At 39.9% G+C, this 26,593-nt stretch overlaps 2 protein-coding genes and 1 long non-coding RNA gene across 38 annotated transcripts in view; 2 read left to right on the top strand and 1 right to left on the bottom strand.

Moving 5' to 3' along the window:
- The window catches only part of CDS1 (CDP-diacylglycerol synthase 1), a 78,565-nt gene extending 75,724 nt beyond the window's left edge, over positions 1–2,841 (top strand). For all 4 annotated transcript variants that reach the window (XM_078366938.1, XM_054253176.2, XM_054253177.2 and 1 more), the window contains one exon: positions 82–2,841. In XM_078366938.1, coding sequence (XP_078223064.1) covers positions 82–193 — 112 coding nt within the window. In that variant the 3' untranslated portion in view covers positions 194–2,841. The remainder of the gene's footprint in view (positions 1–81) is intronic.
- Positions 2,842–5,077: 2,236 nt separating this feature from the next.
- On the top strand, positions 5,078–11,431 carry LOC144581802 (uncharacterized). The gene is made up of 2 exons (XR_013533033.1): positions 5,078–5,165; positions 10,171–11,431. It is a non-coding gene; the product is annotated as an uncharacterized LOC144581802 (long non-coding RNA).
- A 10,629-nt stretch (positions 11,432–22,060) lies between these two features.
- Positions 22,061–26,593, bottom strand: part of WDFY3 (WD repeat and FYVE domain containing 3) — a 301,952-nt gene continuing 297,419 nt past the window's right edge. For all 33 annotated transcript variants that reach the window (XM_078366917.1, XM_078366923.1, XM_078366915.1 and 30 more), the window contains one exon: positions 22,061–25,183. In XM_078366917.1, the coding sequence (XP_078223043.1) occupies positions 25,060–25,183 (124 nt within the window). In that variant the 3' untranslated portion in view covers positions 22,061–25,059. The remainder of the gene's footprint in view (positions 25,184–26,593) is intronic.

The raw sequence follows: 26,593 nt of genomic DNA, 5'->3' as shown, positions 1-26,593 counted from the left end.
GTTTGTTTTAAATTGGGGGGTATATGTTTCACTTGTCTTTATTAAAATAGCATGAACTCGTCTGCTTTGCCTTATCATCAGGGGCCCAAATCCCAGCAAAGTGCTACAGCAGTTGTTGGTGCTTCAACCAGAACATCAGTTAAATATATATAAAACCCTGAAGATTCATCTCATTGAGAAAGGAATCCTATAACCCGCCTTGAAGGTATAACTGGATCCAGAGAGTGAAGGACTGACAAGAAGGAACTCTGCAGAAAAACACTGACAGATGTTTTGTAATTATACAGAAAAATAGTTAGAAATGCAATAGATTGAAGTTTTGGAGACATGTTTCTCTCTGAAATTACTGTGAATATTTAACAAACACTTACTTGATCTATGTTATGAAATAAGTAGCAAATTGCCAGCAAAACATCTTGTACCTTTTCTAAAGTGTATTTTCTGATGTGAACTTCCTTCCCCTTACTTGCTAGGTTTTGTAATTTAAGAGACTGGTATTTAAAGAGTCAGACAGTATAAAATGAGTAAGTTAGGATGTTTTAAGACTGCACCTGGCAGTGTGCCTTTTTGCACAAATATTTACTTTTGCACTTGGAATTGCTCTTAATTTTAGCAAAATGTTTTATGTAAGGCACAATAGGAAGGCAGTTCTTTCCTGCACTTCCTCTTCATGTAGTCTGGAGTACTTCCTAAAGGACTTAGTTGGGTTTAAAAAAAAGAAAAAAGATTCTACTTTTCAAAGAAGTAATCATTTGCCAGGGGAAAATATTCTGCCTTTAGGTAGTTTTAAAATTCAGGGGAGGGAGCCTGAAATTTTTGCCCTGATTGGTTTGTTGGAAAGAACGGGCATCAAACTACTTCTGATAAAATTGTTTGGAAAATTACAGCCTCGCAAAACCTTTTCAAGAGCAACAAAGCAGAATTCTGCTATGAAGAACACAGTGTACAGACCCTCCACAGATTATCTCAACAAAGGACAATAGCTCAGGAGGCCACTTAAAACAATGACCTGTGGCCTGGGCCTTCTCTAATCAATGTGCTTCACTTTTCCTTGTTTCCCTGTGAACTGGCTTCCATGGTTCTGTAGGGTAGAGTCAGGGTTGTGGCTGCAGCGGAGCAGGAGATACTCCTCGAGTGGGAGTGACCCGCCCCCATGTCCCTGATGTCTCACTGCTGGCTTCTAATGCAGCTTTTTGTAGACTTGCCTCGCAAGAATGAGGATCTGCCTGGAGACCTGATCCCAGTCCAGCTTTTTGGTCGTAGGTCACCTTTGTCCCATTGCTCTTTTGCATCATGTCATAAAATCTGGGGATATCCGATGATTATTTTTTCTTCCAAGAGTGAAAATCAAGCAGGATTGATTCCTACCAAGAATAAAAAGCACACGAATGCCAAACCTTTTCTTTGGTGGACTGGACACTAACCAGATGAGAGTAAATTTCTTATCGGTGAACGTATGTAAGCTACTGCTGCTGTGTGCTCTCCCAGCTATATTTATTGTATTAAACAGTCAGCACTAAACCTTCAAAAATTGCCCAATGCTCCTAGTTAAATGTTCAGAGGGGAGAAATAGATATATTTTAAATAATGTTTTGCTAATGAAAAGAGTAAATATTTTTGTTTAAATCAGCAGAAACTTTCCATTATTTTATATTTCCATCTGACTACTATACCTAAAGCAAAAGAGTGCAGCTATACCTGGGTTCCACTGATGCAGTCAGCCAGCAGCCTTGTCACATGTACATGTGATTAGTCATAGATTCACTCAGTACCAAGAGTCCATTTTATGGACATACATTCGTCATCAAGGCATGTGTTCAGCCAGTGTATTTCACACTATCCATACAAATCTAAAATTGGTATTGGAAATGTTATAGAAGGGAATGATCACTTTTAAAATTAGGCCACTACAAGTTTAATTTTCAACATCTTGTGTTTTTATTTGTCCCATTACAGCTTCAAATATTGATCATAAAAATTTAGGCTATCAAAGTTTAAATAAAATGAAAATTTTGTGATAAGAACTTATATTAAAAACTTAGTAGTTTGCATGAGTAAGAACTCTTGAGATTTGCAGATCCTTTCCCCCCCCCATTTTTATTTAAAATAATTGGTAAGGCATTGAGATACAGAATTATAAGAAAGCATTACTGAATATGTGTGTTATAAAATCAATATTATTAAAACCAAATATGAAGCTAGAAATATTTGGGATCACAGTAATAGCTTTTCTCAGATGTACTTTTAGAGTTGAATGTACATTTTATATGTTAAAAAAAGCAAATTCTTAATTTTAACAGAGCTCCCAAGATCGACCTTTTAGGCATACTTTGATAGCATATATATTAAAATAGAATATATTTTAGCAAAAGATTGCCAGAAAACCCTGACTTGGATCGTTTTGATGTTTGCACTGTGAAGATGGCTTAAATTCCAGTGTAGACATGCAGTGGTAGGAAAATGAAAAATTAGGAATCACAGGAACGCCTAATTGGTCCAAATTTGCTGTTTTTGGAGGTACTCTACTTGTACCTCCTGATGGACTCTCCGACCTGTGGGGTGCCCATTCTTCCTCGGTGCTTTCCCCTTGTGGTGGTGATGCACATTCACTCTCTGAGAGTAAAAGACCACACACCCCTCTTTTTAAAATTAGAGTATGTCTTCATTTTCACTTTGCTTTGAACGAAGGTAGTGTCACCTATTCTGTAAAAAAGAAAAAGCATAAACAGTATATATTTAGGGTATAAATATATGGGTGATAGCCTATGATATGTGTCAATCAGTTATCTGAATCTTTTACTGAAACTGATATAGGAAAATAAAACTGAAATTATATTTCGACTTTGTTGTGCCATTTTCTCACTGGAGAAGAAATATTCAACCAGTGTTTACAACATAATGACAGATATACGTAAGTATTGTGCCGTGTCCCTCCCATCACCAGCACCTACAGTGACATCTTCAGGGCTGGGAATAAAATAAGTTCTGGTGATTACCAAACATCTGTATTTGTTGAGAGGCAGTGTTCTATTATTACAAAGAGTACTGAACTTTTATGGTATCAGCACAGTTTGTAATCACATGTATTTTTGTGAGTCTCTTGAATAATGTGTGCCCCTTCTTAGAGGTTTAAGCTCTACACAAACCACATGATGTCTGTTTGGGTTGGCCGCTTTGTACCCACTGTCTGGCATGATGCCTGCTCTCTGTAGGCTCTCCACCTTCTGAACAAATACACAAAGCTTGGAGCTTGGTCTCAAGACCCAGCTGTACACATTCCCTCTTGCCTCTTGGACATCTCCTATCCCCTTCCCCAGAGCTTTTATTTTGCAGAGTTCTAAGGTGGGTCTCATGATTCCTAGCTAATAGGATTGTTTAAAGGATTCAGTGAAAACTCATTGTCCAGCATTGAGTAGCTGATTAGTAATTCTTAGTTTACTTCCATCCTTCCTATCTGCTCCTCTTCCATTGCCTGTCCGCAATGGAAACGACAGGTTATAAGACTGAGCAGAAAAGTAACCACCGCTTTGGCCATGTCTGCTTCAGGTGGTGGGTAACGGGAAGTGTTCCTTGAATGATGGACAAAGCATTGATCCACTGCAGCAAACCTGAAATGTCTGCCTGACCCAGCCCTGTGCTTTGTCGTCACACGAAGCAAAATCTTAAAACTAGTAGTTTTCTGCCTGGTCACAGAGACAGATAAGTACAGAAGTGAATGTCATATGAAGTGGAAGTTGATCAAGGTGATGACAGATATATAAACCGGTGTGTGGGAACACAGGTGACCACCATCTGACCACCATAAGACCTGTCTTTCCTGACCATAGTCTTGTCTGCCCCCTTCTTGAAACTTACGAGTTTAAAATTCACTCATTGAGGAGGGACTGTAAGGATTTGAGAATCTTTATGTAGTAGCTGTAAATAAAAATCAGGTCTAGATAATTTAACCAAAATGAGAAGCCATTCCTACTTTAATCTCATCGTTTTCCTGTACAGAAATGGACAATCTTCTTAAATCATCAGATAAGCATCAATAATCATTTAGTAAAGCCTGATGATGGCAAAGTGAGTTCCCAGAAGGAATGGAGAGAATCCAATCTGGTTCTCTACTGTGTACAAAAGGAATAGGCTGGTGAAGCAAGAGCCTTGTCACTCAAGAGAGTGAAAGAATTACTGAGGGAGAATGCATCCTAAGGATCGCATTGTCACCTAGTAAAAGTGAAATGACAAAAAAAAAATTTTTTTTTTGAGATGACGTCTTGCTCTTGTTGCCAACAGTGGAGTGCAATGGCGTGATCTCAGCTCACTGCAACCTCCGTATCCTGGGTTCAAGCAATTCTCCTGCCTCAGCCTCCTGAGTATGTGGTATTACAGGTGCGTGCCACCACGCCTGGCTAATTTTTGTATTTTTAGTAGAGACAGGGTTTCACCACGTTGGTCAGGCTGGTCTTGAACTCCTGACCTCGTGATCTGCCTGCCTCCGCCTCCCAAAGTGCTGGGATTGTAGGTGTGAGCCACAGTGCCTAGGCGAAAGTGAAATTTCAAACTGTGCTCTCTCAACTTGTAACATGAACAGGGTATATAGGGCTTGGGGTTTAACTCTCAGACTTTCTGCTGTGCATCCAACTTGAGTTTAAATTAGTGTCCAGATGATTCTTTTTTCTTTTGTTTTCGTTTTTTTGTTGTTTTCTTTCTTTCTGGAGACAGGGTCTTGCTCTGTTGCCCAAGTGGCATGATCACGCAGTGGCATAATCATGGCTTATTGCAGCCTCGGCCTTCCAGGATCAAGTGATCCTCCCACCTTTTAGCCTCCTGAGTAGCTGAGACTACAGGCACATGCCACCGTGTTTGGCTAATTTTTGTAAAATTTTTTTGTATTTTTTTTATTTTGGTAGAGATGGGGTTTCACCATATTGCCCAAGCTAGTCTCCAATTTTTGATCTTAAGTGAGCCACCTGCCTCTGCCTCCCAAAGTGCTGGGATTACAAGCATAAGCCACCACACCTGGCTCGAATGATTTTCTGTTTATTTAAGCTTCAGATGAGGCCTGGGCAAGAAAGGAGTTTGGTGAACATTCTGGAATAATCTATTAAATATATTTTTCATTGGTTTTAGTAAATCTCAAGACGTTGTGAAGAAAAGGAAACAGGCTTCCGCTAGTCCAGGTAAGACGGATACATTTGAATTGTCAGATACTCTATTCCCTCCCCCCACCCCCAGCAGCTTTATTGAGTTACAATTTACATAATGTAACATTGTGCCACCACCACCAGATCCAGTTTGAGAGCACTTCCATGATCTTCCAAAAAGTTTCCTCGTGCCCATTTGCAGTTAATCCCCACTCCAACCCTCAGCTTTCGGCAACCACTGATCTGCTTCCTGTCTGTGGGAGTTTGCCTTTTGTGAATATTTCACATAAATTGAATTATACAGTATGTTTTTACACATGGCATGTTTTGCATATATTAATACTCTTTATTAGTACATTTTGCTAATTCGTCAGTTGAACATTTGAGTTATTTTCAGTTTGGGGCTCTTACGAAGAATGTTACTGTGATTGTATATAGATATACATGTCTTTGTATGGACATTTCTTCATTTGTCTTGTGTAGATGGCTAGGGGAGGAATTGCTGGACTGTATGGTAAGTTTCTTTTAAAGAAATAGCTGGCCAGGCATGGTGGTTCACGCCTGTAATCCCAGCACTTTGGGAGGTCAAAGCAGGCAGATCACCTGAGGTCAGGAGTTTGAGATCAGCCTGTCCAACATGGTAAAACCCCGTCTCTAAAAAAAATGCAAAAATTATCTTGGTGTGGTGGCACACGCCTGTAATCCCAGCTACTGGGAGGCTGAGGCAGGAGAGTCACTGGAACCTGGGAGGCAGAAGTTGCTGTGAGCCATGATTGCCCCATTGCCCTCCAGCCTCGGTGACAGAGCAAGTGCTGGCTAAAAAACAAAAACAAAACCAAAACAAAAAACCACCAATAAACTCTTTTCTAAAGTGGCTGTATAATCTTGCATTCTTGCTATGAGATGCAAGGGTTGTCGTTTCTCTGCATCTTCACCCAAACCTGCCATTCTAGCTGACACATAGAGGTATTTTATTGTAATTTTCATTAGCATTTCTCTAATAGCTAGTGGTGTGTCGTTTAGTGTGCTTTATTTCCCTTCTGTGTATCTTCTTTGATAAAACCTCTATTCATATCTTTTTGCCTATTTTTAATTAATTTGAGACTGGGTCTTGCTCTGTCATCCAAGCTGGAGTGCAGTGGTGTGATCTGGGCTTGCTGCAACTTCCATCTCCCAGGTTCAAGAGATCTTCTTACTTCAGCCTCCTGAGTAGCTGGGATTACAGGCACCTGCCACCATGCCCAGCTAATTTTTGTATTTTTAGTAGAGATGGGGTTTTGCCATGTTGGCCAGGCTGGTCTCAAACTCCTGGGCTCAGGTGGTCTGCCTGCTTTGACCTACCAGAGTGCTGGGATTACAGGCATGAGCCACTACTCCAGCCTCTTTTGCCCATTTTTAAATGGCATTATTTTCCTTTGTAAGAAATCTTTATATATTCTGGATAGAAGCACCTTATCAGATATATGATTTGCAAATATTTTCTCTCAGGCTTTGGCTTTTTATTTTCTTAGCAGTGTCTTTTGAAGTTTAACATCTTTTAATTTTGATGATGTGTCTCTTCAGTCTCCTGTGTCCAGCCTCAGGGGCAGCCAGTGGTGGATGTGTTGTCGAGACCCTTTCTAGGTCTCCTCCATGTCTGTTTGCAGCCCCATCTAGGAATGCGCTTGGCCCAACCACACAATTCCCAGCTTGTGGTACCATTAGCTCTCCTCGCTTATCCTCTGAGATTGCCACCTCCACTGACTTCTCTGGGTATGGGCATTGTCCACTGTTGCGAATTAAGTGAGTCTCATTGGACTGTCAGAGTCCTCAGAGTCTGTCCTGCCCTGGCCAAAGCTCTAACCCAGCTGAGCTGGTGGGGGCATGCCTGCAGCCCTAGGAAAGGACTCCACAAACACCCACTGTGCCCCAGTTTTTCAAACATAAACCCTTTCCATAGTGTATAACTTTGTTCAATTTCTAGAGTACGGAAATATCAATTTTGTCCAGCTTTTAATAGATACTTTTTGTGGAAAGGATTTGACACTGCATATTCAGACAAAGGTGGAAGTCCCACCTTGACAATTCTACTTTATAGCAGGAAGAGAAGGAACAGATCTTAATCCAAATCCAAATGTGATGATGTCACTACTCCTGTGCTGAGGAGTAGTGACCAAGTGTATACACTAACATTAAAAAATAAAAGTGAGGCCAAAAGAACTTCATGGAGGTTCTAAGTGAGAGCCCTCACTGAAGGTGGGGGCAGCTTGCTCCCTTGCCCCATTGAGATCTGGCTCACAGGAAGGCCAAGGCAGGAAGAGGACTTCCTACTGATCATGGCCCCTGTCTTTTTCACAATACGTAGCACTTGTTGGCACCCCAAAAGGGTGACTCAGTTCTAAGACACAGCTTTCAAGAATTTCAAGAGGGTACTTTTTTTTTAATGTTAGATATACTGCTAAGAGTATATTACTACCACCCCCCCACCAAGAACCTCAGTCATTCACTTAATGGTGGATATCATGTGTCCACTAAACATGGATATAGAACCATATTTGAATAAGACATCATTTTCATATTTGAAATAACTAAATACATCCTGTTCCCTCAAAAGAATGTGCAGATTAACTGGAGAGATATTATAGAAGGTGCTGTGATTGTGGTCACATCAGGGAAGTCCTCTAACCTGGGCTGGAGCTAGCAGAGAGTGAGGCAAAATGATAGGAAACGTCCTGGTGAGATCAGAGACCCCGGTGCATTCTGAGGCTGCTAAAGAGGCTGTCACTGTCATTCCTTTCTTACCAGATACCCTCTTGAAAGTATATTCGAAAGTGACATGCCCCCAAATCAGAGTGACTTACATTTTAATGAACCCTTGAAGGTGGCACAGAGGGAGTACAGGTTGGTCTATGCTGTCCCTTGAGAATGAAAGCTGATGGGATACATTGCTGGTGTGAATGTAAAATGATGCAGTGGCTTTGGAAAAGTCTGAGAGCTGCTTAAAATGTGAAACATGGAGTTACCATATGATCTACCAATTCCGTTTCTTGGTATATACCCAAGAGAAATGTAAACATTCATCCATACAAAAACCTGTACATGAATGTTTACAGCAGCATGAGTCACAATAGTGAAAGAGTGGAAACAACCTGAACACTATGTGCTGAATGGATAAATATGATATAGTCTCTCCGTACAATGGGCTACTACTTGGAAATCAAGAGGCATGAAACACGGATACATGCTATGATATAGATGAAGTTCAAAAATGTTAAGTGAAACAAACCATTCACAAAAGACCACATATTGCATGATTCCATTAGATGAAATGTTCATGATGGGCAAATCTATAGACAAAGTAGACTGGTGGTTGCCAGGGGCTGAGGGCAGGAGGAGCAGAATAGGGAGTAACTGTGAATGGTAAGGGGTTTCCTTTTGGGTGATGAAAATGTTCTGAAATTAGATTGTCATAATGGTGGTGTGTTAGTCTGTTTTCATGCTGCTGAGAAAGCCGTACCTGAGACTGGGAAGAAAAAGAGGTTTAATTGGACTTATAGTTCCACATGGCTGGGGGGGGGTGGGGCTCAGAATCATGGTGAGAGGTAAAAGGCACTTCTTACATGGTGGTGGCAAGTGAAAATGAGAGAAAAGTGGAAACCACTGATCAACCCATCTGATCTCGTGAGACTTACTATCATGAGAATAGCATGGGAAGGACCAGCCCCCATGATTCAATTATCTCCCCCTGGGTCCCTCCCACAACACATGAGAATTCTGGGAGATACAAATCAAGTTGAGATTTGGGTGAGGATCCAGCCAAACCATACTGTTCCACCCCTGGCCCCTACAAATCGTATGTCCTCGCATTTCAAAACCAATCATGCCTTCCCAACAGTCCCCCAAAGTCTTAGCTCATTTCAGCATTAACCCAAAAGTCGGCAGTCCAAAGTCATGTGAGACAAGGCAAGTTTCTTCTGCATATGAGCCTGTAAAATCAAAAGCAAGCTAGTTACTTCCTAGATACAGTGGGGGTACAGGCATTGAGTAAACACAGCTGATCCAAATGAAAGAAATTGGCCAAAAAAAGGGGTTACAGGGCCCATGTAAGTCTGAAATCTAGCAGGTCAGTCAAGTTTTTTTGTTTGTTTTGTTTTTAAGACAGAGTTTTGCTTTTGTGGCTTAGGCTGGAGTACAATGGTGTGATCTTGGCTCACTGCAACCTCCGCCTCCCAGGCCCAAGTATTCTCCTGCCTCAGCCTCCCAAGTAGCTGGGATTAGAGGTGCCTGCCACCATGTCTGGCTAATTTGTTTGTTTGTTTGTTTGTTTTCTGAGACATAGTCTCACTCTGTTGCCCAGGCTATAGTGCAGTGGCACAATCTCAGCTCACTGCAACCTCTGCCTCCCAGGTTCAAATGATTCTCCTGTCTCAGCCTCCTGAGGAGTGGAATTATGCCACTATGCCTGGCTAAGTTTTTGTACTTTTAGTAGAGATGAGGTTTCACCATGTTGACCAGGCCTGTCTCAAACTCCTGACCTCAGGTGACCCACCTGCCTCCACCTCCCAAAGTGCTGGAATTACAGGCGTAAGCCACTGTGCCCCACGAGCAGTCAAGTTTTAAATGATCTCCAAAATCATCTCCTTTGATTCCATGTCTCACATCAAGGTCATGCTGATTCAAGAGATGGGTTCCCATAGTCTTGGGCAGCACCACCTTTGTGGCTTTGCAGGGTACAGCCTCCCTCCCAGTTGTTTTCATGAGCTGGTGTTGAGTGTCTGTCGCTTTCCCAGGTGCTTGGTGCAAGCTGCTGGTGGATCTATCATTTTGGGGTCTGGAAGACTGTGGCCCTCTTCTCACAGCTCCACTAGGCAGTGCTCCAGTAGAAATGCTGTGTGGGGGCTCTGATCCCATATTTTCCTTCTGCACTGCCCTAGCAGAGGTTCTCCATGAGGGCCGTGCCTCTGCAACAAACTTTTGCCTGGTCATCCAGGTGTTTGCATAAATCTTCTGAAATCTGGACAGAGGTTCCCAAACTCAGTTCTTGACTTCTGTGCACCTGCAGGCTCAATACCACATGGAAGCTGCGAAGGCTTGGGGCTTCCACCCTCTGAAGTTACAACCTGAGCTGGACCTTGACCCCCTTCAGCCACAGCTGGAGCAGCTGGGACATGGCTCCACATCCCTGGGTTGCACACAGCACAGGGACCTTGGGCCTGGCCCACGAAACCAGTTTTTTCATCTAGGCCTCCAGGCCTGTGATGGGAGGGGCTGCTGTGAAGGTCTCTGACATGTCCTGGAGACATTTTTCCCATGATCTTGGGGATTAACATTAGGCTTCTTGATACTTATGCAAATTTCTACAGCCAGCTTGAATTTCTCCCCAGAAAGTGAGTTTTTCTTTTCTATCACATAGGCTGTAAATTTTCCAAACTTTAATGCTCTACATCCCTTAGAAAACTGAATGCCTTTAATGGTACCCAAGTCATGACTTGAATGCTTTGCTGCTTAGAAATATCTGCCAGATACCCTAAATCATCATTCTCAAGTTCAAAGTTCCACAAATCTCTAGGACGGGGCAGAATGCTGCCAGTCTCTTTGTTAAAACGTTTACAAAAGCCATCTTTACTCCAGTTCCCAACAAGTTCCTCACCTCTGAGACCACCTCAGCCTGGACTTTTTTGTCCATATTGCAATCAGCATTTTGGGCAAAGCCATTCAACAAGTCTCTAGGAAGTTCCAAGTGTTCTTACATTTTCCTGTCATCTTTTGAGCCCTCCAAACCGTTCCAACCTCTGTTTGTTACTCAGTTCCAAAGTAGCTTCCACATTTTTGGGTATCTTTTCAGCAACGCCCCCCTCTGCTGGTAACAATTTACTCTATTTGTCTGTTTTCATGCTGCTGATAAAGACATTCCAGAGACTGAAAAGAAAAAGAGGTTTAATTGGACTTACTATTCCATATGGCTGGGGAGGCCTCAGAATCATGGTGGGAGATGGAAGGCACTTCTTATAATGGCGGTGGCAAGAGAAAATGCGAGAGAAGCAAAAGTGAAAATCCCTGATAAACATCTCAGATCTCGTGAGACATATTCATTCACTCATGAGAATAGCATGGGAAAGACCAGCCCCCATGAGTCAATTACCATTCCCCTGGGTCCCTCCCACAACGTGGGGATTTTGGGAGATACAATTCAAGTTGAGATTTGGGTGGGAATACAGCCAAACCATATCAGGTAACGAAACTCTGAATATACCAAAACATACTGAATTGTAGACTTGATGATTTTTATAGTATGTTAATTATGTATTAAAGTTGTTAAAGTATTTGACTGGAGAATCTGTAATGATGGGATATGGTGAGCAGGCAGGGGTGGGTTGGGGGAGTATTCTAGGACTGGGTATGAGACTGGGAAGGGCTGCCAGCTAACCCCAAATGGGAACCTCATAAAGGGTGCAGTAGCCCCTCCTGGATCCGTCTGCTAGGCGGGGTTGAGAAGTGCGAGCTACCCTGGAATATTTCATCCTCCCCAGTTAGGCTGGACTAGGAAAAGGAGGGGAAGAGGCTTTCTTCTCTGGCATTGTTCAAAGACCCTGTGGCTTCTCTCTTGGGGTGGTGGGTGGGTGATTCTCATAGGCATAGGGTGCTTTGCTCATGGTGCTTTCAAGGAATGAGAAACTTTTAATGGTTAAGACCAAACCCTAGGCTGGGTGTGGTGGCACACGCCAGTAATTCTAGCACTTTGGTAGGCCCAAAGGATTGCTTAAGCCCAGGAGTTTGAGACCAGCCTCAAACAGCCTCAATAGGATGAGACCTCATTTCTTAAAAAAAAAAAAAAAAAAAAAAAAAAGATTAGCTGGGCATCGTGACCTGAACCTGCAGTTCCAGGTATTCAGGAGGATGGCTCAAGCCTGGGAGGTCAAGGCAGTTAGCTGTGACAGTGCCACTGCTCTCCAGCCTGACCTGGGTGACAGACACCCTGTCTCAAAAAAAGAATAATGAAAACCAAACCCCTGTGAGCATTTCAACATATGTGTTCAGGCATACAGTATATGAAAGCTCAAATTCAACACAAGAAAGATGATGAAAGATGTTTGCAAAAACAGATTGCATTACAGTTGAGGACAAGTCAACGGGTGCCTCTAATTCCTTCATTCGACATATTTATTGAGCAGCCACTCTGTCAAGTTGAGATTTGGGTTGGAACACAGTTTTAGAACTCCATGCAGCAGTGAGTGAAATAGACCAAAGTCTCCACAATCATGTAGCTTACACTTTGCCTTGGAGATGCAAAGAAATAGTATAGCACACTGTGGAAGGTTTCAGAGAAGGGGACTATGAAGAAGTTAGAGGCAGGCAAATTGTAATTGTAAATACTGTAGGTTGGTCAGGGGAGGCCTCACTTAGAAGATGACATTTGAGGAAAGACTTGGAGAAGGTGAGGGACGAAGAGAAGCACACTTGGAGTAGAATCCTTGCAGGCAGAGGGCATAGCCAGGGCATGGCCCTGTGGTGGAGGAGGCCCTAGCCCAGGATGGAGCAGAGGGTGTGAGGGGTAAGAAGGTGAGGAGCCCTGCAGGGCGTGGCATGGGATGGGTAGGATCTGCAATTGCAGCACGTGCATGGTGACTGCTGTATTAAGCATGGACTGTGAGAGGCAAAGGCAGGTGGACAAAAATCCAACACCCAATCCTCAAACTAAATGGGGAATGGTATTAACAAGAATTCACTCACAGTATATCACAGCAAACTGGGCAGCAGTCCACATATAAATGAGGAAGTGGAAAATCAATGGCAGGACACCTATGCAAAAGGCAGGCGGGCAAGAAGGCAGGAGAAAAGTTTGCAAAAGACTAAGAGCGGGTCACGGGCTGGGGGCAGTGGAGTAAGCAAGGGGGAATAGGAGAGAACTTCCTGGGAAGGCCTGGTGTCATGTAACAATAATTAGATAAAGGACAAAGATGAGATGGTAACAATGATATGAAAATGTGGAGCGCAGAGTGAAGAAAACATTGTGGAAGAGACTATGACTACTACTGAATTAGAAACAGTAAGGAATGGAATACTGTGCTGAAATGTAATCACAGACACCTGCGTGAAGGCAAGCCTCTCGTTTATAGGATGGAAAGTTCTTGGCGAGGGTACTTACATCATTTTTTAAAATCGTCTTCAAGGCCCAGCTAAGTATTTATTAGCACAAACACAGATTGCTACCTTAGAAGGAAAAAGAAATCTACATTTGCAGATTTGAACTTCAACCACAGCACGCTTGATAACATTGCTTTTGGAGAACTTTGTTTCTTTTTTCCTCTTGGCAGATTCAGCCAGCAGCAGACTCAAAGGATCCTCAAGTTTATAACCAAAGACTGCTAACTTGAACTTTGCTCCATGGTGAATTTCTTGAGAATCAGTTTGCAAAGGAGTGGCTTCCTTTTATGAAGGGAAATCACATCTTTAAGATACAGCTTTGTTTTGAAGTTTATAGTAGAACCTGAGGGCAAGATCCTAAACAAGTTGTTTTTCTTTCACTCTGTCCTCTGCACTGGAATGCAGCTTGCCACACTTCTTTGCCTTTGTTGAGCAGAAAGCATGATAGCTGAAGCCCAAGATTGAAGTTCTGGTGTTTTATCTTCTTGATAAAGAAGGGCATAATTAGGCACAGATAATATTGAAGTAACATCCTAAACACACTTGCATGGTAGTCACCTAAAAGAAAATTGGGAACTACTAATTGGGAGCTGTTTGTAAAGAGCCTTGGCTTGGGTGTCAGAGGCTTAGGAGCAGAGCTGGGAATTCTACTTAGCAAGCAGCCTGGCTTTGGGAACACTAACCCCTGTAGGAACCTCTTCCCTCATGTGTTAAATGAGGGTTTGAACTTGACTCTGAAGCGCCCTTCCCAGTCTAGCATTCTGCCTCCCGTGTGTCGGACTGAAGGTGAACTCCCCACCGCTGGTGTTCAGAAGGTGTTTTCGTACATCATCCCTTTTATGTTCACATTTCCAAGTTAACACAAGAATGTACTGACAACACATTTGTCAGGCACTACCCTTCCTATACTACCACGTCTAATCCTTTTAACAATTCTCTGGGGGCAGGTATCTTAATACGAATTTTCCATATAAGGAAAATCAGACCTGGAGTGGTTAAGTCACTCACCCAAGATCACACAGGAAGTGGTAAATGGGAGCTCAGCCCCCAGACTGACTCTCTTGGTAGTTTATCATACTAGTTAGAACTATATGTAATATTAAAAGATTAGTATTAGCAGTTTCTTTTACATTATCAACATTTTAGAGTCTTGAATAGAATAATATGATTTTAAAAGTCCTTATTTGAACCCCAACATGTTTGAGAGGTGTAGAGGTGGTATCCCACTAGCTGGGTAAAGCCGCCAAAACTCACTTCAATGTGATAGGGCCTGGTCTTGCTCTTGACAGGTTTCAGTGGGAGCCCAGTGGAAAGCACTGGGTTAGTGATTAGGAATATCATGACTGAATGAGGTTGCATGCATGCTACTTTACAATTTAGTCTTCTTTTGGGACTAGTGGATCTCAAGGGGTTTCCAGGCCCCCAGGAGCCCTGAGACCCTTTCAGAAGGTCTGCAAGGTTTTCATAGTATTATTAAAACATTATTTACCCTTTTCGCTGCATTGATATTTATACTGAGAAAACAGTGGTGGGTAGAACTGCTGGAACCTTAATACATTGGCACCAAACTACAAGTAGTAGTGATCATATTCTTCATCACTAAACACTCAGTAAAAACACGAGTCCCTCTTTGACTTGAGGATGACCTTGGAGAAGCAATAAAAATGATTAAATAAAAATTATTAAATATTGGCCCTTGAGTGACACAAAATGAGAAGTACCCATAAAGCAGCTGTGTACTGAAGTACAACATGTTTCTCCAAGAGAAGCACTTGTGTGACTAAATTGTGAGCTGAACTGTCTGCCTTTCTCATGGAATACTATTTTTGTAGAAAGAACAACTGACAAGCTGTGGTTCTATGGCTGATATGTTCTCAAATATTCAGAAAGCGAGCCTGTCACTTCAAAGAAAACAGCAGACAGTATTTATTGCCAATGATAAAATTTTAGGTTTTAAGAAAAAATAAGAATTTTTTGGATAATTTGTGTGTCACTATGACTTATAATTTCATGATGCTGCTGGTATTTTAATATAGATAATAATGTGATTTTCTGATATATAATGAAATATGTCAACATTTAGAAGTTCTACATACACTGTAATACTAGTAATACTGCTACATAAGTGCATCTTTTTTTTTTTTGTCTCTGGTTCTTGAATCAGACTTTAAAAATAATTTTCTCAATGATCAATGCATGATATAAAATTATGGATGGGTAAAAAAATAAATTCAAAGTGCAAAATAGACCCATGGATTTTAACGTCATTAGAATATGGAAAGTTGATTGGCATCATTTTGGAGTCCACATAGTAATCAATCTTTAAGAAACTTAAACTATTAAAAAACTTAAAACTATTATCTTAAGAAGCAATGATGGCCGGGCGCGGTGGCTCAAGCCTGTAATCCCAGCACTTTGGGAGGCCAAGGCGGGTGGATCACGAGGTCAAGAGATCGAGACCATCCTGGCCAACATGGTGAAACCTCGTCTCTACTAAAAATACAAAAAATTAGCTGGGCATGGTGGCGTGTGCCTGTAATCCCAGCTACTCGGGAGGCTGAGGCAGGAGAATTGCCTGAACCCAGGAGGCAAAGGTTGCGGTGAGCCGAGATTGCGCCATTGCACTCCAGCCTGGGTAATAAGAGCAAAACTCCATCTCAAAAAAAAAAAAAAAAAAAAAAAAAAGAAGCAATGATCTGAAAAAGCAATTATAATATTCTAGCTTGAAAATCTGAAAGTTTGAATCGCTGAATTGATCAAGCAGAAGAAAGGATATCCGAGGTTGAAGACCAACTTAATGAAATGAGAAGACAAGAATAGAGAAAAAAGGATAAAAAGGAATAAGCAAAGTCTCCAAGAAATATGGGACTATGTGAAAAGACCTAATTTAGGTTTGACAGGTGTACCTGAATGTGACGGAGAGAATGAATCCAAGCAGTAAAATACTCTTCAGGATATTATTCAGGAAAACTTTCCCAATCTAGCAAAGCAGGAAAATATTCAACCCCTGGTAATACAGAGAACACCAGAAAGATATTCCTCAAGAAGAGCAACCCCAAAGCACATAATCGTTAGATTCACCAGGGTTGAAATAAAGGAGAAAATACTAAGGGCAGCCAGAGAGAAAGGTCAGGTTACCCACAAAGGGAAGCTTATTAGACTTATAGCAGATCTCTCAGCAGAAACCCTACTAGCCAGAAGAGAGTGGGGGCCAATATTCAACATCCTTAAAGAAAAGAACTTTCAGCCCAGAATTCCATATCCTGCCAAACTAAGCTTCACAATTGAAGGAAAAATAAAATCTTTTATGAACAAGCAAGAACTCAGAGATTTTATTACCACCAGGCCTGCTTTACAAGAGCTTCTGAAAGAAGCATTACACACAGAAAGAACCAGTATTAGCCTTTCTAAAAATATACCAAAAAGTAAAGAGCATCAACATAAAGAATTTACATCAATGAATGGATAAAATAGCCAGTTAACATCAAATGGCAGTAACCCTAAATTTAAGTTGACTAAATCCCCCAATCAAAAGATACAGCCAAAACCCAACGGTATGCTACATCCAGACCCATTTCACATGCAAAGATACACTAAGACTCAAAACAAGGGGATGGAGAAAGATTTACCAACCAAATGGAGAGCAAAAATAAATAAATAAATAAATAAGCAGGAGTTGCAATTCTAGCATCTATAAAATAGATTTCAAAGCAACAAAGATATAGTGGTAAAAGGATCAATGCAACAATAAGAGCTAATGATCCTAACACCCAGATACAGAAGACCCATAAAGAGATTTAGACTCAACGAGACAGAAAATTAATAAGGATATCCAGGACTTGAACTCAGATCCGGAACAAGTAAACTTAATAAATATTTATAGAGCTCTCTACTTTAAATACACAAAATATACATTCTCCACTTTAAATACACAAAATATTGATCAGTCGTTATTAATACCCATTTTTAGGATAAAGCAATATTCCTGTTCTCTCTCCCTCTTTTTCTTCCTTTCTTCCTCACCTTCACTCCTTTTTTTCTTTCCTTCTCTCCTTTCAAAAAAAAGCCCTTTCTGAAATTCTTTCCATGTTTTTAATTTTTATAAATACCTGCCCAGAACATAGTTGAGACAACTGACAAAAAAAGAAAAAAAAAAAAAATCTGAAAGCCTTTCCTTTAAGATCTAGAACAAGACAAGGATGCCCACTTTTACTGTTACTCAACATAGGACTGGAAGTCCTAGCTCAAGAAATCAGAAAAGAGAAAGAAATAGAAGGCAGCTAAATTGGAACAGAAGTAGTCAAGTTATTCTTATTTGCAGATGGTATGATCTTACACTTGGAAAAACCTAGACACCATTAAAAGAATTAGAACTGAGAAATTCAGTAAAATTGCAGGAAAAAAAATGAACATACAAAAATCAGTAACATTTTCATATGCCAACAGTGAACAAGCTGAAAAAGAAATCAACAAAGTAATCCCATTTACAATAGCTATAAATAAAGTAATATACATTGGAATAAACTTAACCAAAGAAATGAAAGATCTATACAATGAAAACTGTAAAACACTGATGAAAGAAACTGAAAAGGACACACAAAAAATGGAAATATATTCCACGTTCGTGGATTGGAAGAATCAGTGTTATTAAAATGTCTATACTACCCAAAGCAATCTACAGATTCAATGCAATTCCTATAAAAATACCAATGACATTCTTCACAGAAATAGAAAAATAATCCTAAAATTTTTGTGGAGTCACAAAATATCCAGAACAGCCAAAGCCATTGTGAACAAAAAGAACAAAACTGGAGGAATCACAGTATCTGCCTTTAAATTATATTACAGTTATAGTAACCAAAACAGCCTAGGACTGGCATAAAAACAGAAACATAGACCAATGGGACAGAATAAAAAAATCCAGAAATAAAACCATAAATCTACAGTAAACTCATTTTTGACAAAGGTGCCAAGAGCATACATTGGGGAAAGGACAGTCCATTCAATAAATCCTGTTGCAAAAACTAGCTATCCATATGTGGAAGAATGAAACTAGACTCCCTATCCCTCACCGTATACAAACATCAAATCAAAATGGATTAAAGATTTAACTCTAAGACCTAAAACTATGAAGCTGCAAGAAGAAAACATTGGGGAAACTCTCCAGGACTTTGGGCAAATGTTTTTTGGCTAAGACCTCAACAGCATGGGCAATCAAAGCAAAAATGGACAAAGAGGATCACATCAAGTTAAAAAGCTTCTGTACAGCAAAGGAAATGATCAACAAGTGAAGAGGTGACCCACAGAATAGAAGAAAATATTTGCAAACCACCCACCTGACAAGGGTGGTTAATAACCAGAATACATAAGGAGCTCAAACACCTGGATAGGAAAAAAAAATCTAATAATCCTACTAAAAATGGCCAAATGATCTGAATAGACATTCCTCAAAAGAAGACAGACAAATGTCAAACAGGTATATGGAAAAAATGCTCAACATCACTAATCATCACAGAAATGCAAACCAAAACCACAAGGAGATCCTTTTACCCCAGTTTGAATGGCTGTTATCCAAGAGACAGACAGGAACAAATGCTGGTGAGGACAGAGAAAGGGGAGCCCTCCTACACTGTTGGTGGGAATGTGAATTAGTACAACCACTATGGGGAACAGTATGGAGGTTCCTAAAAATACTAAAACTGCCATATGATCCAGCAATCCTACTGCTAGGCATATTCACAAAAGAGGAAGTCAGTACATCAAAGAGATGTCTGCCCTCCCATGTTTACTGCAGTACTACTCGCAATAGCCAAGATTTGAACTCAACCTGAGTCCATAAGGATACAGAAAATGTGGCACATATACACAATAGAATACTATTCAGCCATAAAAAACGAAATACTGTCATCTGCAACAACATGGATGGAATTAGAGAACATTGTTAAGTGAAATAAGCCAGACCCTCCCCCCGCCAAAGAAAAAGACATTTTGCATGTGCTCACTCATTTGTGGGAGCTAAAGACTAAAACAAGCGAACTCATGGAGGCAGAGACGAGAATGACGGGTTATGAAAGGCTAGGAAGAGCAGCAGGGAGGAGGGTGGAAGGTGGAGATGTTTAGTGGGTACAAAAATACAGTCACCTAGAATGAATAAGATCTAGTATTTTATAGCACAACAGAGTGACTCTAGTCAGTAATTTCCTGCATATTTGAAAGAGGAATTGGAATGTTCCTAATACAAAGGGATGATAAATGCTTGAGGTGATAATCTATTTAGTTTGATGTGACTGTACATTGTATGACTGCATCAAAACATAACATGTACCTCATAATATATACACTTACTATGAGCCCATAAAAATAAAAAATATTCACCCCCTTTTCAACCAATTTATGTGTGAGGTTGGATTTTCTTCATACCAAAACAAAGTGTATTCCTGATGTGACTACAGTAGGGTGTGACAGACATACTTTTCACAATATGATAGCCAGAGAATAAAGCTCAGGAAACAAGAGCCAAAACCATGCAGACATGTCTTTTTCCATAAATCCAGTCAAAACAAAGTATCACAACAGATGGAATGCAGAAGACTTGAGAATCCACCTGACTTCTATTAAGCTAGACATTAAAAGAAATTTGCAAAAAATGAAGAATTTGCAAAAAAAACTTCTTATGGTTTGGAAAATATTTTTTTGGAGAGACAGTCTCTCTGTCTCCCAAGCTGGAGTGCAGTGGTGCGATCGTGGCTCACTGCAACCTCCATCTCCTGGATTCAAGTGATTCTCCTGCCTCAGCCTCCCAGGTACCTGGGATTACAGGTGTGCACCACCATGCCAGGCTAATTTTCATGATTTTAGCAGAGACAGAGTTTCGCCACGTTGCCCAGGCTGGTCTTAAACTCCTGAGCTCAGGTAATCGGCCGGACTCAGCCTCCCAAAGTGCTGGCATTACGGGTGTGAGCCACCACATCCAGCCAGAAAATACTTTTTATAGAAATATGTAACTTATGTTAATACATCATGGTTGTATTATTGCTATTTTTAAATGAGTTGACATATATATTTTAAATCTCAGTTTTAATTTCTAATATGACTACTGATAGATATAAACCAAATAAGCAAGAGCTATTGTGTGTGTGTGGGGTCCTTGAAGATTTTTAAGGATCAGAGTTCTCAGACCAAAAAGTTTAAAGCAGTACTATCTTAGACCCTTCCCATCCTCACAGGCAGCTGCTGACATAGGAAAAGCCCATGGAGAGAGCAAGCGCTAAACAAGAGGCTTTCTAAATTCCCAGGCTGGTTAGAACTGAAGCCTCAGTGATAATTCCTACTCAGGGATCTCCAAAACACCATGCTATCATGGTAGCTTGGCTTGGTGCTATCTCTAGCAAAAGTAAAAGGAAAAAAAAAGAGCTTTGTAATAGGTAGGAGCAAATGAGAATATTATTCATAAAGCAAAGAGACTAATCCAGTGCTGGGTCAATTCCATCAAATGGGTCAAAAGTGAGGCATGGAGGGAAAATTTGGTTGAAGATGAGAAGCATATGGCAGACAAGGGACTCACTGAATCACTGAAGATCATTTGCATGTTTGTTCTTTCAAACACTGAATTTCTGTATCTGTGAAGTCTGCAGTGCCCATACTTGACTGCAACCCATCACTAGAACTGTAATACAGCATTAATAATATGTGAACTGCCTAAGCTTTCCCCTTTACCATTTATTATTTTGAAAAGAATTGCTATTGTTTTAGTAGTTCTTGGCATTCCTTCGTCTTCTGCCACTAAACTGGAGCTGCACTGAGATAACATTTGTAATAAGCAAAATGTACTCAATTTTGGGCTCTGCTGTTCAAGCTTAAAATGAATTTAGTATCTTTAGAAAGAGGAAAAGTAACATCATTGAAACAGTCTAAATAAACTTAAAAAGTGTTTTCTACACTCTTCTTTACAGAAAAGCTATTTTAAGACCAAACAAGCTGTTAACAAGAACAGTGGATTGTGAGTTCTAACACTCAGATTGAAGGCTGAACTGGAAAGGCCAGCAGCTAACAGTGACTGCTGTACTTCTAGGTGAGGGGCAGGACACTGGAATATTCTGGATGTGACTACAGTAGGAGTGCAAGAGAAACACATAAGTATGTATGTATATATACACACACACATGCTGTTGCTTACTTTTCACAATATTTTGGCTAGAGAATAAAGCTCGGGAAAGAAGAGCCAAAACCATGCAGACATATCTTTTTCTACAGGTCCAGTCAAATTTGAGGTGACATCCCCAGAAGGGGCTTGCTTTTCCCTGCTGCCATCCACATACACTCATCAGCCCTGGGAATCCAGCACAATTAAGAATCTCAGACTGTAGCAAGCCTGATTTTTTAAGGAGGGATCAAACTAGAACTGGAACTGGAACCCTAACAGTCAACACTTCTGCAATCTTACGTGGGTGCTTCTGAAAGTGTTTACAACTAGAAGAGAACTACATAAAGTTTAGAGAGTTATTAGACCTGTTTTCTCCTTCCCTGAATAACTGACTTAGCAACTTCTCTTTTTCTTTCTTTTGATGATAAATAATAGGTATTTATTTGAAATAAAAAAAAATTACTTAAGTACCTGGACTATTGCATTTAATCATGTATTGTAATTGTGTTACTCTACCTTTTTGCATCAGAGACAAATACACAATGAACATTCAGATATCACAGATTGCACACTGGATAGTAATTCTTCAGGTCTTTTACATAACCACCAAGAAACAGATATTGTAGTCTGCAGTATAGTACAAAAGTCCACAATCAATCCAGTCTTAGCCAGTATCTTCAATTTACTTCTGTTGCTGTACAAATAATTGGCCATTACTAGGGCTTACAAGTTAATAACAGGACAAAAAATATACATTGCACTGACACAAAAAGTCAGCTGTGTTAATAGTCATGCAACAAGTAACCAAACTTGCTGAAATTAAAAATACTTTCTAAAAACAGTTTTAACGGCATAAATATTTTATACACAGTTCATTTACCAAAACAAAATGTATTTAAATGATACAAAGCAAAAATAAGTTTCTACCAACTTTATACATAAGAAAGTGCAAAATAACTTATCTAGAGTGTTTTGCTATTATCCAGACAGATGGCTGCTATGGGCAGCTATTCTCTTCTTCAAAAGCATGACATTACAGTTGCACACTACACACAAATGTTAGAATACATGGATGAACAAATGAACAGGTGGATGGATGAATGAACAAACTACAAAGATCAGGCAGGAGCTCTGTGAGGTACTCTCAGAAGAAGAATGCAGACCATACATAGGGAGATGTACATGTTGACAACAGATGTTGCTAAATGAATTTACATGGAACATAGATATCCAGAGAAATAATTAGTTCATGTATGTGAGTGCACTTGTATGTGTGAGTGATTCTGTTGATTTCTGCATTAGAAGCAAAAAGAAAAGAAACCTGATTGAACAAAACAGTTGCCCACAGCACCAGAAGCCAGAGGAAATACTACCTTGAGGGTTTTGGTTTCCACCTTCTAGTTATGGAATTTGTGTTGGAAAGTTTAAAAGTGCTCATCCCATATAGTTTCCTATTACAAAGAGGAACAACCTTTAAGTAACTACATACACACATTCGTACAGTCAAGTCTTTAAAGAACACCTCTGTCACTGGGTATGGGGTAAACATGGTTCATGGACAAAAAGAGGATGCTTCTTTTTAAAAAGTGTAGAATAACACTGCTACAACTCATCTAGAGGGCCAGACAGGGGCAAGGCCCACAGTTACGTGATAGCACAATTTCTGCAACCGTTGAACATCAGCATTATTTATTAGAATTGAAGATGGTGATGGGGGAGGGAGAATGTGGGGGGAGTAAGACACAGAAAGGAAAACAGAACACAACTTTTCTTTAAGTTGAAGTATTAATGCCGATAATCCTTTTATTAACAAGTATATTTGAACTTTTAGAAATGGAAGTGTTTTAATCAATTTTGATATGTAATCATAAATAGACTGTAGGCTCAAACCCAGGTAAATAAAGATTTAAATTTAGTAAGCATAAGGCACTAAAGCAGCCTTTGTATTTTCTCTTGGAGACCTAGTTATCTTATCAGGAAGAACAAATTTGTTCTTAAGCTGGTTTCAGCCCATGAGGTACAAGATCACCATTGTACCAAATGCCTATTTTTGAATGCATGTGCATATATGTGCATTTTAGTGCATAAGTGTGCCTCTCACCAGGGCCTAAAGACGGAAAGTTGGAAAAGCCAAAGCCTCTGTCCTTTGCATGATGCCTCTGTGAGGGTGTGAAGGCCTATCTTGGGCCATTAATGATTTTACATTTTTCAAATCACAGGGCTTTTAGAGTTGTTCATAATATTATCACTAAGTTTCTGAAAATGTTAAAATCTAGATTGTTTCATTTTTTAATATATATTATATATATATGTACATAACACACATTTAAAAAAATCCCACCACCAAGCCTTTTCTCTGTAAACTAATCTCTTAGCCCCTTCTAGCTTTAATCCCCCTGGATTTGTGTGTTCTGTATCCAACTAGTAGAACAAATTAAATAACTAAATATTAAAATACTGTAATTATATTCATAGCAAAAACAAAAAAATAGACATTGATACAGTATAAATCTCACTGTTTTCAGGTAGATGACATTAAATGGTAAAGGTTAATTTTAAGCAGTTCTGACGTGATTCAGTTTTACAACAAAGTTTATATGTTAATTCTGTACACTTTTTTCTTTTCTTTTTTTACCCTTTTTTTGAAAATAAGCTATAGTAGAACATCGGTGTCACCAAAGACACATACTTACTATGTTCTATGCAAGATAAGCTAATTTTGGGTTACATGCAAATATATTTCCATTAGTTGAGACAGGGCTGTTTCCTGCACTACATCAGTCATCTGGCCACCTTTCTGCAATGCTAAGAAGGTATTTATTCTTTGACCAAACAGCAGTCCACAAACAAGTTTAAAAGGGGCCCTGTTTATGTAGGAACAACACTGAGGTGGTACGTAGCCAGGTACAAGACGCCCAAATATTCCTAGTTTACCTTACAGCCGGACTTCTATTCTCCCACACTGTTTCCTAAAGAAGGTCCACATTATTTTGGTTACTAGCCTAGTTTAAGTGGAGATACTGTGAGCAACTTGAAAGAAATGACATCAGGCACACAGGCTGAGTTGGAAAGGAAAAAAAGACCACTGATAATGTCTTTGGGGATTTAAAAAAACATATTTATAATTAATTGGTAAGCGAGGGATGTCAGACAAACCATAAGTTGTTCATTGAGTTAGTGGTTTAGTTTGAAGTTTCATGTTACAGGCAGTTAAGTCCTTATTTAGAAAAAAGGCCTTTTATATCTATTTACAATATACATAGTTACTTGCAAAGAAGTAAGATTTACAACCATTTTCTAAAAGCCTTTTTTGTTGTTGGTTTTTCCAAATAAGGATGAGTAGCTCTATAAAAATGAGATGCAAGAAAAGACAGTTAATAAGTAGCTTGGAGACAGCTACTGTCATCACGGAGAACTGGATATCAGAAATGTTGTTCCTAGGAAACACCTCATACTCTTCTTGTGCTGTTCACCTGAATCGCGTCTGCCCCATTCCTGTACTCTACACCCGTTTTATTCAATGATCCCTTTGAATTTTAATACTTCAAACACGTGGTATGAAGAGATGTGTAAACGGAGACTGTTTTCAATGCCTTCCAAGCTGGGACAGGAGAATCGGGAAGGGGTCTACAGACCGTGGTCTCCACTCAGCTTGTTGAATCTTCAACAATTTCGAGGTCCATCTTCTGAACCTCTCTCATGCTGTAAGTTATAATAACAGTTCTGACAAACACGCACCGGGGATGAGATTTTCAAGCGTTTGATTTCAGATTGAAATCGACTGCACCTAAATGAAAGGAAAAGTCAATGAATTATAGGTCTTCTCCATGCTTGATCACTGGCACCAGAAACATTAGTAATTCAATGGAAAGCTTGCAGTAAAATACCAAAGGCCATACTGGTTTGGGTCGTGTGGCTGAATAAGGACTAAAAGGAATGCTGTATTATTTGTTTCAGTCTATGAAGAAAAGTAGTATTAAACCAGGGAAGCTATTTCTTTGAAGAAAATTGAAAAAATGAAAACAGAAAAACAAAGTTAAGATTTTCCTACACAATAAGGCCAAGGTGTCTGAACAGCGGTGTGAGGCCATTCTATCTGTGCAGACTATTCTTATGGCCTATAAGCTTGAAAGGTATGTCAGTGTCTTTTCTTGGAGCTTGACATATTTCTCTTGGAAATTAGAAAAACTCATTAGTGGAAATTTGAAGACTCACTAGTGAGCTAATGAGTATCTAATTTCAAGAGAATTACTAATGACTCATTAGTGAGTCTTCTAATTTCCAAGAGAAATACGACAGTTTGATCACTATCAAGTTCCACTGTGGTTTTAAACATTTTGATTGATCCACTCCTCAATAATTTCTTAAACTGGCTTTCCTTTTCCAGTCCCAATACCCTCATTTCCTATTTATCTTACTAGAACTATTTGAAGGAAACTATTCTTAAGAGATGTTCAAAGTATTTAAGACGTATTCAGAGTTCCTATTCCTGGAATAAAGCTGGGTGTGATTCAGGATGTGGTATTAAATCACTTGAGAAATGAAAAAAACATTTTTGTAGAGATGGGGTCTTACTACGTTGTCCAGGCTATCCTTAAACTCCTGGCCTCAAGTGATCTTCCTGCCTTGACCTCCCAAAGTACTAAGACTACAGACAGAGGCCACTGTGCCTGGCCTGGAAATGCAGATTTATGTTTAGTCCATTAACCTACCAATAAAAGCGTCCAGAGAGTAAATTAAGTAATATATGCTTATGGGTTTAAAGAACTGTCACGGGACCTTACAGAACCCTCAAAAGTGTCAACAGCTCTCAGCCATAGAGACCACAGGTTGTGTGTTCGGGACAGTGCTTCCTTCTGCGCCTGCTTCATTAGAACTTATCACGGTTTGGTCGGTTTCCAATAATGCTTCTATCCAACATTTAATGGCAATTAATAATTTCAAAGAATTACCTATATTTAAACAATATTTTGAAAAGTAAACACTACAAAGAACAGATGTATGCCAGCTTACATACAAGAATGCTATTAGAAATTACTATATTAATAGGGTGGGTGTGGAGGCTGACACCTGGAATCCCAGCACTTTGGGAGGCTGAGGCAGGTATTGCTTGAGCTCACGGATTTGAGACTACCCTGGGCAACATAGTGAGACTTTGTCTCTACAAAAAATATAAAAATTAGTCAGGTGTGGTGGC

Source organism: Callithrix jacchus, chromosome 3 (assembly GCF_049354715.1).
Source record: "Callithrix jacchus isolate 240 chromosome 3, calJac240_pri, whole genome shotgun sequence".
In the NCBI taxonomy this organism is placed as follows: domain Eukaryota; kingdom Metazoa; phylum Chordata; class Mammalia; order Primates; family Cebidae; genus Callithrix; species Callithrix jacchus.
This window is presented reverse-complemented; position numbering and strand designations above follow the sequence as displayed.